Raw genomic sequence first — 14400 nt, 5'->3', positions numbered from 1 at the left:
AGACCTTCTGTGCTACAAGAACATTACCATTACAGTTAACCATTAGACTAGATTGTTGTAATAGTGTGTTGTCATGCTGCCTAACTGTAATAGTGCATCTTTATAGCAAAGCATCTTTGAGTCATTATTGCGATTGTACTATACAGATAAACATGAGATTTTTACCAACATAAAGGCTTCCCCCTTGTAATGTCTATGGGCTTATTGGTCTTGCTAATTTGTACTGTTTTGTTCATTCTTTTATACACTCCATGCAGCCCGTTTGCATGAGCAACTGGCCATTTAATGTGCTACAAGTAACTGATGCCTCTCTCCACTAACACACATTTGTCAATTTCTAGCCTAAACCCTGACGTGCCTTTGAACCATTGGTACAGAATATTTATATACACTTTGAAATGCCTTTTTAATCTCCAATAGTGACAATGTAAGGTGTGGAATGGCACTGAAGAACAGTGGGAGTTAAACTTGTTGAGTATCAGATAATTTAGGTTTTAAATCTCTGATCAGTTCACGCTGAGAAAGGAACCCTAAGTCAGTGGACTGGTAAACAAAGCTCAGAAACCAATCGAACAACTACTCAACTACCCAGCCCCACACTGATGTATTTATCTAATTAATTATTGAGTTACACTCTATAGATTTCTTGGAACATGTTTTTCAAAACAGAATACTGACCTTCAATGGAAATCACATCATAATATTTAGGATTCCAAGTGCTGCACAAACACTAATTAATCCTCAGTGTCCCTAAGTGGTGGGTACAGAAGGCACCACATGCAGAGAATTTGGGTAAACAGAATAATTAACATCAAATAAACAAAGATTTTGGGCTAAACTCTCCTCACTCCATTTATGTACAGCCTCATTCAGATCAGTGGGAATGGTTACATGAGTAAGGCAACCTAAGATGTGTCCTCTAAAATCGTTTCAACAGGAGACTTCTTACCTCTGAATAAAAGAGTCGACCAATCTAATAACTAAAGAGCAGTTACTTAGGCTATGTCTACACTAGGCAAAGTAAGTCCATCACAGACACAAATTCTAGCTACAGGAATAGCATAGGTAGAATTGACCTATCTGTGCTCGGCTTACTTGGCTGTCCATACTGCACCAGGTTGATGGGAGAGTTTTTCCTGTTGACCTCCTTGTGTCTTGTACAAGGGTTGATTGCAACCCCGAGAGATCATTTTCGCATGTCCCTATTAGAAGCATGAAATTGAACCCTGGAAGACCAGCGATGAGCAGGTTGATCTCTAGGCTAGTGTAGACATAGCCTTAGAGTGCCTATGGATTCTAGATCATGGCAGATAAATACTTGTCATGGCCACGTTTAGCCCCCTAACTGGCAGCCTCCACAGAGAGGTCAAAGGCTGAATGGTCTCTCTGTATTTGAATGGACAGCAGCACACACAAAAGCTAACACTATTAAGAAATTTATAGATAATGAGACAGAAAATACAGTGCCTACTGGTATGTCCTTAAATACTACGCAAAGGCCATGTCTACACTGACCCTTCTGAAAGGGAGGGGAATTTAAATGACACTGATTGGAACAGGTTAACGAGGCATTGACATGTATGTTCAATGCCTCATTAGCATAATGGCTACCAGTCGTGCTTTATAGACTGGCTGTCTGGACACAGGAGCTTTGAAATAAATCCCAGACTTTGAAATTCCCTTATTCCCCAAACAAATTGGGAATAAGGGAATTTTGAAGTCTCGTGTTTATTTTGAAGCTCCCGCTTCTATACAGACAGTTTGCATTTTGAAAGCAGCACTTCTGAAGTGCGACTGGTCACCATTATGGTAATGAGCCACTGAATATGCAAGTCGGCACCTCATTAACCTGTTCTGAAATGCCTCATTAATATGCCCCTTCTGAAAGGGAAGGGCATATGTTGACACAGCCAAAGTGCTGGTTGCTCCATCTCAAAAACCATACTTAAAATTAGAAAAGGTAGAGAGAAAGGGTCTGTTCAGCTTGGAAAAGAGACAACTAAAAAGGGAAATGATAGACATCTATAAAATTATGAATGGTTTGGTAAAAGTGAGTCTGGAAGTGTTATTTATTTCTTCACTGAACACAAGACCCAGGAGCCACCCAATGAAATTAATAGGCGGCAGGTTTTGAACAGCCATAGGGAAGTACTTCTTTACATAATGTTTCGTCAACATGTGGAACTTTTTGCCATGGAGTGTTCCAAAGGCCAAAAGTGTAACTGGATCCAAAAAGAACGGGATAAATTCATGGAAGATAGATCCACCAATGGCTATTAGCCAAGATGGTCAAGGACACAACCCCATGCTCTGGGTGTCCCTGAAGCTCTGACTGCCAGAAACTGCATCTGGATGACAGGGTGGATCCTGTGATAACTGCCCTTTTCTAATCTTTCCTTCTGAAGCGTTTGGCACTGGCTATTGTAAGAAGTCAGGAGACTGGGCTAGAGAGCCCATTGGTCTGGCCCATTGTGGCCATAAATAACGCTTCTAGATCTTTTGTTGTTATGTTAACTATCATTTCACACCTTGATTTGGATTCTCCTGGTAAGAGGGCCTGGCACAGTGTATAGAATCTTAAACAATTGCTGCAGATGCCATACCAGTTCACGGGCAAAACTGATGATTTTTCTAGATGTCAATTTATCACCTTTCACAAAGACACTGTGCTCAAACAAGTGTTTTAACATTCATATGAACATTAATATGCCGTGTTATTTATGAACACGTTGGCAAATTTTGGTGGGGGTGTGGAGGCGTATGAGAGCACTGCAGGGCAGGGAGGCTTACCTGCAGCCTCAGGGGATGACATGGGAGCAGGAGGTTCAGGCAGCAATGAGTGGTGCAAAGGGGAAACTGCCACTTCTCTCTGGCTGGCTGTGCAGTCATCCTTTCGAGTCCTCCATCCCAGACTCACAATGCTCAGCTGGGGGATGGAAGTGGCTGACAGAGCAAGTGCTAAGACCACAGGATGGGTGGGTAGGGGATGAAGCTGGCTACTGGAGCCAATATGCAGCATACAGCTGTGTGTGTCCCAAATTTTGGGATGCCCTAGACCAGGTATGAGCAAAGTCGGGGTGGCCCCCCCTTAGGGGGCATGAAATTTCATAATGGATGGTGCAGCACAATCAGCTGCTGGGTCTCAGGCTGTTCCAACTCATTAAAAATGTTGAACTACATTATAAATGTTCCTGTTTTTATGTATGTGAATTCACATTTATATACTGATTAACAACGATTTTACAGTCTGCAGACTTTTTCTCACACATGATAAAAGTTTGTTTTTTTCATGAGAACACAACCGAAATTTCCATCAGTTTGGATTACACTCAACAGGTTGGTGGTGGGGCTGCTAACTGCAGGAACGAAAAGTGGAGACTGACCTCAAAAGTTTGCTCACGCTGACCCCAGACAACTGCATACTCCAACTCCTACCCTCAAAGTTGTGTACAGATTCTCTACACAAGGCTATGCTGACACTGTAAGTCACATAAATTATTTTGAAATACATTACTGAATTTGGTGCTGGTAGAAATACGGGGCTATTTTGAACCATTTGGAATATGGGGCCATTTCGAACATTCTGTTGCCCCTCTTTTTATGAGGGGTAACGGAACGTTAAAAATGGCCCCTTATTCTGGAATAGCATGCCCGAAATAGCACTGCTAATTCAGGCACCACGAAAAGCCATGGCATTGCTATTTTGGGATGCCTTTGTAACCCAAAATAGCACCTGCAGTACAGGATTCCGCCACAGGTTAGTGTGAGATGAGAAGGAGAGGGGATCTGATTATTTCACCAGTTGCTAGCAATATTGTTTCATACTTCTTGCAAATGTGCCCTGACAGAATTATGGAAAACTTTCTAAAATAAGTAATAGTGTGAGGCTGTAAATTTATTAGAGTCACAGGACACAGCAACAAAGTTTTGAATCTCAGTGCACAAAATAGGCAGGACTTGGTTATTATGGTGATTGCTGTTGCTGAGAAATGGTGAGAAACCAAGTGGCCAAAGCTTTAGCAGAACATCATGGTGCCGTAAGACTAGGTCATACAAAGGAAAAAGGTATTTACATTTGCAGTTTCACCTTGGCACCAATGTTCCCTTTAAACTTTTCCTTCCATATGCAAGATAATTTTTTACGTGCACTGAAGCATGTGTGAATGTGCGTCATCAGTAGAAACAAAACCAAGCCCTGGGCACTCTGGTAATCAGCTAGGCAGCATTTGAATCTCTCCTGAGTGGCTGCACAGGTGCTCCACTTACAGGGAACACTGTTTGGCAGATGGACATAGCTGTGCCATGATCACTTAAGAAAAGAGGATGACAAGGGGAGAAGGTTGAACATATGAAATCAGAGTTAACTATAGGTACAAGAAACTAATCCATGATGGTGACATATAAAAAACTGTTAAGATGATGATGCTGTGATGCAAGTGTGCTAACAGGGGCCCAAACTGCAAATAAAGGTGGGCAACTGCACAATAACTCACTGGTATGCTCAGGGATAGCCTTGATTAGTGAATTTTATATGTTGAAATAAATAGCTTTTCCTTCCTACCATATACACATTTATAGCTAATGTATTTCCTCAACTTAAATTCCTGGATTTCTTCAGGGAGTATTATAACTTAACTTGACATAATGTGACTTTTCTTTCTTGTCCTCCACCCTATCCCTTATGACCCTGAAATTACTCCCTGAAAGGACTTTTCTGCATTGCCTTGGTCTGTAACTATTCAGATTGTTTAGGAGTAGCTGATAGAAGTACAGGTAGAACCGCTCTAGTCCAGCACCCTCAGGACCTGACTGGTGCTGAACCAGAGAATTTGCTGAACTACAGGAGGTCAATACTGTCTAGCAGCATTACCAGTGTTTCCACTGCTTACTGGGCTCTCAGAAGACATTTAGGGGTAAATTAGAGATAAATAACAGCACAGAACACTGAGAGCCAGGACTGGTGGTTGTATACTTTATGGGACTGTGGGAAACTTGGCCACACCCATGATATGTGGACCTCTGACTAAATAAAATCATTCCAGAGCACGGATGTTTGTCAAACCAGAAAGTGTTGGACTGAGAGGCTCAACCTGTCTTATTGAGGCTTTTGGGCTATTAGCTATGTATACAACAGGTGGAGCCTTTACTGAAAGATTCTGGGTGGATGGGCCAGCCAGGACACTGAAGTAGCCTGTGCACCCACAGAACTGCCAAAGCAAGGGCAGCAGCTTTACCAATCCTGTGTTACCTTGACTTGCAAGGATCAGAAGTTCAGTCTCCCAGCCCTATTTAATCCATTATTTCTCTGCTGTGACTGTAGGGCTAAAGGTAATGGGATCAGCATTGTCATCTCTCATGATTTTATAAGGAGTATTGTATTTTTGTTTTTAAAGCCTCAGCAGATATAATTGTTATAGCCTGAGTAGCCTAGCTTTCTTTTTTGTTTAAGGGCAGTTTTACCCATTATGGTTAAAGACAAAAGTTTGAACATGTGACCCCTCAAATGCTACAACAGTAAAAAGAACCCAAGATCTGTTGCCCCTAAAATTTCATGCTTTTAAAGTCTATCTGATGAGCACGAAAAGCTGACTCCTGATTCTGGAGCACTTAGGGATGGCAAACCTCTGGTGTTTTTGTGAGGGAATCCTGAACTCTGGTACTTGGCAAGACCTGCCCACTCACAGAAGCCAGCACAGTTAGGCATTTTTAAAAGGAGCTTTGTCAATATTAGTAGTTCATAGCTTCAAAGAGTTCCTGTGTGGGAACTCTGATTCCTTCCATCTTTGCTTTCCAAATGGCTGGTTGCTGCCACTGAAGTAATTTTTTTTTTAAGTGGAATCTGGCTTTTCTAGGATGCTCAACGGAGGTGAACTAGCATGTGTCTTGTGTCACATGCATACCTGGTGTATTGAAGATTGGGTCTTCCTTTCTTGAAAGTGCCATTTAAGTGGTTTACAAGTAAGCACATGCTTTGGCACCCATCTCATCGGAGCAGGCCCGCCAACAGGAGAGGAATGGGGTTGAAGGCAAAAGGGGGTAGTCGCCCTGGGACCCGGCATTTCAAAGGGACCCAGAGCTCTAGCTGCCACCACTGCTACTTTGGTGGCCTGAGCTACAGGCGCCTTTGAAATGCTGCAGCAGCAATGATAAGCTGCTCCGCATCCTGCTGAAGGAGGCCATTTCTACCTTGGCCTTACCCCTTCTGGCGGTACAGAGCCAGGCCCACCTCCCACCATGCCCTGGCACCTGCAGTTGCTGTCAGCCCCACTGCATGGGACAAAACTTAATTTCTATATAGCGCATCTCATACCCTTGGTCTCTCATAAATGACATACTTGTAGCACAATAGCTTTATAACCATTATATGTTCAGCCAATGTAACTAGAGCTCTGCAAATTCACAGATATCTGCTTTCTACCCATGGGTATCCACATGCAGGGATGTGCATATCCAAGACTCAATTTTGTGTCTGCAGATACAGATTTTGAATGTAGAGCCCTGCCAATTTGTGGGTATCTGCAAATATCCATGGCTCATTTCTGCAATACAGATACAAATTTTATATCCACCCTGTGCTCTAAATACCTGATCTTTCAAGCTGCTACATAACGTCAGCTTCCAGGATTAGCACTTTTGACTGAAGGAATGTTGGCCAGGATACCGAGATTATCATCCACTCTCTATAAAGAGTGCTATAGGATCTTTAATTTCCATCTGCAGAGATATCAGAGCAACAGACAGAGAACACTTGTAAAATGTCTCATACAAAAGCTTTTTCCTTTATCAGTTTGGGAAACCAATAGCCGTGCTCTCTGCAGTGATAGAACCAGGCATAAAATCAGGTGGTCTAGCTAGATCTGAACATGTGACTTCTTGGAGGAGCCCTGAGAACATTATCAACTGAGAGATAGGGACTTGTGGAGCTCTAAGATGAGTTCTGTAGTTCCTAAATTGACTTCAGTCAAGCCTTTGTCTCTAAAATGCTGTCTACTGAGTAACAAATGCATATTCATTATGAGATACATCTGTGTCAGGATTATCCCCATTTATATTTTGTAGACATACAATTTCTCCAGCAGATTTGTTTCTGCTTGTTTCAGTGTAAAGCATGTGCGTTAATTGTGGGAAATGTTTTTACTCAGGATACTGTAGCTACTCCTTAATTGAGTATGACTTTAACTCTCAAATTCATAATTCTTTAACACCTTTTTTTAATGAAGGGGGAAATATTAACTCACTGGAGTTGAAGAAAAATCATAGTGATCTGTTAACATCTGTTCTTATAAAATCCTTCTACAATTTTAGTTGATGGGGAGAAGGGGAACCTGTCATACTATTTCGTCCCAGGCAAAACCTACTTATAACAAAAGGAATAGTTGCTTGATTATGTATCTGAAAGATCCAGTGAACTAACAATCTTCAGACTTTCAGATTATTAAATGAAGTTGCTTTTGAGATACAAGCAAAAAACACTATTTTTTTCTTTGTATTCCAACTATAAAATCACCAAGTTAAATTTAAAAGAGAAAAACTGAAGTGCTGAAAGTTTGTAAGTTCTTCTGTCATGTCTAAAACTCTTAAACCATAAACCCCATGGAATTGGGGTAGCAGAAATTATAAAAGAACTCAAGACCTAACTATACTGATACAACCTGAATTATATAGGTGCAAATGGCACTATTATCAAGTGTAGTAAAATGAGAAAATTAAGCAGGAGAGGCTGCCCTCAAGAGGAGAGAGGAAAAAAAAAAGACACAGTCCAATGCTCTTTGCTGTTTGCCTCAATGCTGCTGACTCAAAAAAGGCTTGGCACTGACTGAGGTAGACCTTGCTTTTCCTCTTCATCCTCTAACAAGAAGCAATCACAGCCCCACAGTACTGCGGGGAGGAACAATAACAGGTCAGCATTTTTCCAGCCCTTGGCTGAGGAATGGGAATGGAGGAGAGGGTTGATTCTTGAAGCTATTCTGCTAGTGCCATCAAGAGGACAAATGCTGTAATTCAAGTGGCTGCTTGGAGGGGCGGGAGCATATCAGTTTCATTTTTCTGCTCAGGGCTGAGTTTAGGATGTACAGGGCCCCAAAATTCTAGAAAGGTTGCAAGGGAGAAATCAGTTTATGAACCCCAGTCCTGAGGCATGAATGGTTTCCTTCAGTTCTGGATCCTTTGTCAAAAGAAAGAGCCAGCCTCTGAATTGCTGAATTCATACAGACTACTGTAGGATCTCCTCAAAAGCAGGTCCCAGAGCTGCGTTTATGACAAGACCACAACTTACTCACACCATTTTGATGATGACAGATTTAACTTACATTTAAATCACATGCAAACCAGGAAGAGGAATGGAGCAGACACTCACTGAAATCGCTTTTTAAAAGGCACAACTGTAATAGTGTCCACAAAATGCTGAAATACTTGGGGTATGTGTACACATCAGCATTATTCTGAAATAAGTATCAGAGAGGTAAACAAGTTGGTCTGTATCTTCAAAAACAACAAGAAGTCTCGTGGCTCCTTCTAGATTAACAGATATTTTGGAGCATAAGCTTTTGTGAGCTAAGACACACGTCGTCAGATGCACGAGTAGGAAGATTTCAGAGGAGGATTTAAGAGGGGGTTCTCAGTAAAGGGGAGCGCCAGAGCTGACAAGGTCTATTCAGTCAAGGTGGATGTTGCCCATTATTGGTAGTTCATGTGAAGTTGTGAACATCAAGAGATGAAAAACCAAGTCCGTTCAGTCGTGGGGGTATATGGCCCACTGTCAGTTTTATTCTTGAAAATTTTTGTTGTAGGACTGCTACTTTTAAATCTGTTACTGAGTGTCCCGAGAGATTGAAGTGTTCTCCAACAGGTTTTTGTAGGAGACCATTCCTGATATCTGATTTATGTCCATTTATTCTTTTACATAGAGACTGTCAAGTTCTGGCCAATGTAAATTGCAGTGGGGCATTGCTGGCACATGATGGAATATTAGCAGATGTGCAGGTGAAAGAGCCCCCGATGGTGTGGTTGGTGTTAGGTCCTATGATATCATCACTGGTGTAGATATGTGAGCAGAGGTGGCAGTGAGGTTTGTTGCAGGGATTGGTTCCAGGTTTAGCCTTACTGTGTTGTGGTCTATAGTTGCTGGTGAGAATTTGTTTAAGGTTGGCAGGCTGTCTGTAGGTAAGAATAAAATGCAAAGAGAAATTTCAGAGCTGCAATTCATTTGCAGATTTGACTCCATCAACCAAGGACTGAACAGAGACTGGGAGTGGCTGGCCCATTACAAAAGCAACTCCTCCGCTCTTGATGTTCACACCTCCACATTAGCAACTGACAATGGGTCATATCCCCCCTGACTCAACTGACTTGATTTCTCCTCTCTTCATGTTTACAACTGCACATTAACTGCCGATAATGGGCCACATCCACCCTGATTGAACAGACCTTGTCAGCTCTGGCCCTCCCCTTTACTGAGACCCCCTCTTTAAATCCTTCTCTGAAACCCCTACACTCGTGCATCTGACAAAGTGGGTCTTTGCCCATGAAAACTTATGCTCCAAAATATCTGTTAGTCTATAAGATGCCACAGAACTTCTTGTTTGTTCTGGAAGGCTGTGGGCACATTAGCTCCTTCCTTTCAGAAGAGGCATGGTAATGAGGGATTTCAGAAGATGCAAACGAGGAACTATCATGAATATGCAGTGCCTCATTAGGATAATGGTGGTCGCACACAGTTCAAAAGCATCACTTTCAAAATGCACATGGCCTGTGTAGCTGGGGGCCTTTCGAAAGGACCCCTCATTTCAAAAGCCCCTTCTTCCCATTTGGTTTTGGGTCTAGTCCAGTCTAGTCTAGTCTTGCATAAGGTTGTGGTAACTTCTGCGGATATGTAAGTAAGATGTAATCAGCAACACATTTTTCACTTCTAACTAATGAGAAGCTGAGCTTGGCAAGTGCTCTGTATTGGAATATTGATTCAGGCCCATTTCCACTTGTGACACAGATTGGGATGTGAAAGGCCATGTTCATTATATTGTTTTAAAATTAGAAGTAGCAATTCACAACCCCTTCTCTCCACAAGCACATTCCTACCTTACAAGTTTGACACTACTGATTAAGACATTTCAACAGTGTTTTGATATTTACTATGGGATTCCTATCTCCCTTGTCCTGTAAGCCCAGAACAGCTGCAATCTTGCCAGGTTTTCATTTTCTAACACCTCCCAATTGATTATCTCTTCCTTGAAATCCTTTTCCTGCTATGGTTGGCAAAGTAAAATTGCTTTTTAAATAAACAATCTCTCTCTTTTTACAGTTGCTCTAAAGTGATGCCTGAGGCACAGTGTAAGATCTGACCATCAAGACAAGCTTTGTAGATGTCCTTCTGGCTTATTTCTTTATTAAGGTACTTGGTGGGGGGGGCTCAAAGCACAAATTATGTATGTACAAGAGTACTGAAATGCAGCCAGTTCTAGGAAGGAAAATAAATAACAGACACACACCACAAGGCACAAAAGTAAGGCAAAATGATACAAAATGATACATTGGCCTAGGCCACTAGGGCAAACCTTGTCACGAAAAGTACCCTGGGATTTTAGTGACCACGCCCAACCTCTACTTCTAAGGTCTAGTCTGAAAGGCGCCCCCAATAAACTACATGAAGCTCAATTTACCCAGCTCAGAAAGACATAAGATGAGCTGACATCACCAAGAAATCTGGGGTTTCAGAAGTGGTTTAACCCTAGTGCTCTGGCTAAAATTTCAATTTAGGCCTTAAACCTGGCTAAGCTAAATTCATCCTCTAAATTTACAACTGAATGCAGGATTCTTCGTCACCTCTGGCCCTTCATTACTGTTCAGTGTTGCACAGAGCTTATAAACAGCTACCACATCAGCCACCTGCATTTCAGTAGTGTGCGATCTCTGTCTATCCCTTAACTACCTTCCACCAGTGTTGAGACTCAGTTAATATTGTAAAATGCTTTGAGACTTGTGATGAAAGGTGGTATAAAAAGACAAACTATTATTACATTGCTATTTTTGGACTACTAAACGCTGTTCCTGCATAGTAATGAAAGATAATAATCTCCTTCACAGAGGTAACGTTTTCTGTCACATCTGTACTACACAGATATGGGGACTCTTTTAATCCCCCCATTCCCATTATTCATTTTGATAAAAATTACCAGTTTTGGTGACCATGGGATCAGTATTGACTTCCTCTGTGCTACACACAGAACTATTTCCCCTTATCTTGGCTACTGTATGATCTCTCTAACTCATTTTCTCTGTAGTTAATAGTATGAATGTCAGATATTTGTATTATTAATACTCTTGTAATTGTTTTTGGTCTAGTGGAAATTCAGTTACTAAAAAATAAGACCTAAAATTGCTTATCCCAGTAGAAAGCTTGTTTCAAAATATCAATATTTATTAGTGAGCAAGTGTATTCTGACTAGTATGTTTGCAACTCCTCTCTGCCGGGAGAGCTTATTTTCAGAGATCATTTGTATCTTAACATTAGAGTAGGAAACAGTTGCATGAGATAATGTATTAAATGCTGCTCTCTAGTGTTTAAAATTACATGCACAAGCACTGCTCTTTTTATTCAATGCTTACAAACCTGACACTTTACTATGTCAAGAACTTTACTATGTCAGGAAGATCAAGGTCACTGGTCTTTATCACAGTCACGTAGAAAATTTACCTTGCTGTTACATAATTGGGTATTTATTTACTCTGCCTTGTGTGGGGGAGAGGAGGAAAGTATGTTAGCTGTGGGGTTCTAGATCATTTTCTGCTGAGCAGGGACTCCTTTGTGGGATGGACTCCTTAGTGGAGCAGAAACAATTTCTCTGTTCCCATGACAGCTGTGTGGCTCAGGGGCTCTTTCTTATCCCCAGGGAACATGGATAGAATGTCTTCCAAAGAAGTTGGCACCTTGATAACAAATTGAGTACCAGGCTTGTCCCAGAAGTCTAAGATCTATGGGGTGAGGAACTGCTCACTTAGGATGGAGTATGAAGTGAGAAGGATCCTTGAAGACACTCTGATGGGGGAGGGGTGTATCTTGAGGTTGCTAAAAAGGGTTGCCCCTCTCCCTGGCTATAAGTGGGGACTTCACTGTGCAGTATGGGGTAAGGTCTGTATTTGGAGTAAGGTCTCCCTCAGCTGGAAGGGTCTCCCTCTCCCTGAACTGAGGTGGGGGGCAGTATCTATGGTGAATCTCTGCCCTGGTGGGTACTCCTCATTCTTGGCTGTGAGTGGGTTCTACACTATCCTGTCCAGAGGAAGGTGGGTATTTCATATATGGGTCTCGGTCTTCCTATGAGGGGGAATTTGTCTGTGGGCTCTTTCACCAGCATCTCCCTCGCCTTGGCTATGAGCAGGTTCTGCACCACAGTGTCCAGGAAACATGGGTATTTGGCTTTGGGGGTTCCCCCAGTTGGGGAGGTCTCCTCTGCTCGTATTGGGGCTGTCTATGGGGATTTCTCCCTGGGTTTTGCCCCTCACCTTGGCAATAAGAAAATTCTACACTGTGCTGTGTGGGGAAGGTAGGTATTTGGGCTAGAGGGTACCCCAGGCTGGGGTTCTTCCCCTGCCCATGCAAGCGTTCGTTGGGGGGGCTCTCCCAGCAGTGCCTTCACCTTGGTGATGAGCAGGTTCTGTACCAACCTGTACTGGGAAGGTGGGTGTTTGCACTAGGGGTTCTGGCAGCAGGAGGGGTCTCCCAAGAGTTGCCCTTCACCTTGGTGACAAGTGGGTTCTGCACCCTCCTGGGTGAGGAAGGTGGGTATTTGGGGCTGCGTGGAGTGGTATGTCTTTCTCTGTACATGTCTCTGGTGGTTTCTCCCCCAGGTTACGCCTCATCTTGGTGATGAGTGACTTCTGCACCAGGCTGTACAGGAAAGGTGCGTGTTTGCACGAGGGGTCTGTCCCCACAGCAGGGTGTCCCTAGGGGTCTGTCCCAGAGGTGCCCCTCACCTAAGCAATGACTAGGTTCTGCACCATGCTGTGCGGGGGAAGGTGGCTTTGTGGGCTGGGAGGGGGATTTCCCCCTTGGTGGGGGGTCTCCCCCTCTCAGGTGGGTCTGTCCCTCTGCCCATGCGGGGTGTCCCTCACCTTGGCGATGAGCGGGTGCTGCACCATGCTGTCGCGGGCCACCCCCAGCCGCTCGTTCTCGCTGCCCGGCGGCACTTCGGCCAGGGTCATGGGCCGCCGCGGCGGGGGGCAGATCTGGCTGGCGCTGCGGCGCCGGGGGAGCTCCTTGAGGCCGCCGGGGGCCGCCGCCATGGCTGCGGGTCCCGCTGGGGAGCACGGCGTCGTGGGCTCCCGGCGCCCTGGGCTGCACCAGCAGGAAAAGGGGAGCCGAGATTCGAGAGAGGGAAAGCGGATCCCTCTCACACACCTGGGGGAGGAGCCCCGCTGCGGGCGCAGAGAGACCAAAGAGCAAACCACCCCAGCCCTGAGATGCACCACGCTGGGGGTACAGCTCTCGGCACCACACAGGGACCGCAGTGAGGGAACACCCCCCGACCAATGGAGCGTCCCGTTGCCAGGACAACGAAGGACGCTAACAGGCGTATGGGCGGGGCGGCTGGACAGGTCCCAGCCACCAGCCCCTTCTCCCTAGCTAGCCTTGCCCCGCCCCCCACCCTTCACTGGCCTTTTTGTTTTCCAAAGCAGCAGCAGCCGGAGGAAAAAACCGAAGGTGGGAAGCCGCACAAAAGTATCAATTTGCTTCCCCCATGGGACAAGGCCTTGGAAATGCAATTAACAAGCAGTCCTGTGGCACCTTAGAGACTAACACACACAGTCCACTCCTGCACGCTCCCCCTGGCCCAGGCCCCATAGCCCTGGGCCCCAGACAGTTCGGGACACATCAGTGAAGGTGGGTATTCTTTGTTTGCTTCTCTCTTCTGGGATTGTCAACTGCACAAAGTAGACACTTTGCAGCTGTACTGTCAACTGTAGAAAGTAGGCCCCATATTTTCCTGATCTGTCAGCTAAAGAAAGCTTAGGAGTTACCTATATCAGTAACAGGGATAACATTTTCACTATTTTTTTTTCAAAATTAACCAAGAGACAAGAGTCCAAGAGACAGACTGCTGAATGTAACTTCTAATTTGGATCATACATGAGCTAAAACTGAAGTGAGATTGCTGTGGTTCTTTTGGGTGTTCTAAACTGTCAGCTAGATAACTTCAGTATTTCAGGCTTTGGATAGTCGATGCAACAAATTAAATGAGAGAGATTGTTAGCCATTGATGAGGGATATTAAGTCAGGTCAATATTCAAACACATCTGTACAGGATGATATATCTTTGTGTAAGTCCAGGTGTCTAATGTAGCTGAAAGTATAGTCATACCAGAACAGTGAAAGTCACTTTACCCCCAAATAAATACAGTGTGAAATCC

The 14400-nt window shown here is 43.8% G+C and overlaps 1 protein-coding gene across 1 annotated transcript in view; it reads right to left on the bottom strand.

Moving 5' to 3' along the window:
• Window positions 1–13311, bottom strand: part of CFAP77 (cilia and flagella associated protein 77) — a 112109-nt gene extending 98798 nt beyond the window's left edge. Inside the window, exon 1 of the mRNA XM_075015536.1 lies at window positions 13105–13311. Within this exon, the coding sequence (XP_074871637.1) occupies window positions 13105–13275 (171 nt within the window). The 5' untranslated portion in view covers window positions 13276–13311. The remainder of the gene's footprint in view (window positions 1–13104) is intronic.
• Window positions 13312–14400: the final 1089 nt, after the last annotated feature.

This window comes from Carettochelys insculpta, chromosome 21, assembly GCF_033958435.1.
Source record: "Carettochelys insculpta isolate YL-2023 chromosome 21, ASM3395843v1, whole genome shotgun sequence".
Taxonomy (NCBI): Eukaryota; Metazoa; Chordata; order Testudines; family Carettochelyidae; genus Carettochelys; species Carettochelys insculpta.
This window is presented reverse-complemented; position numbering and strand designations above follow the sequence as displayed.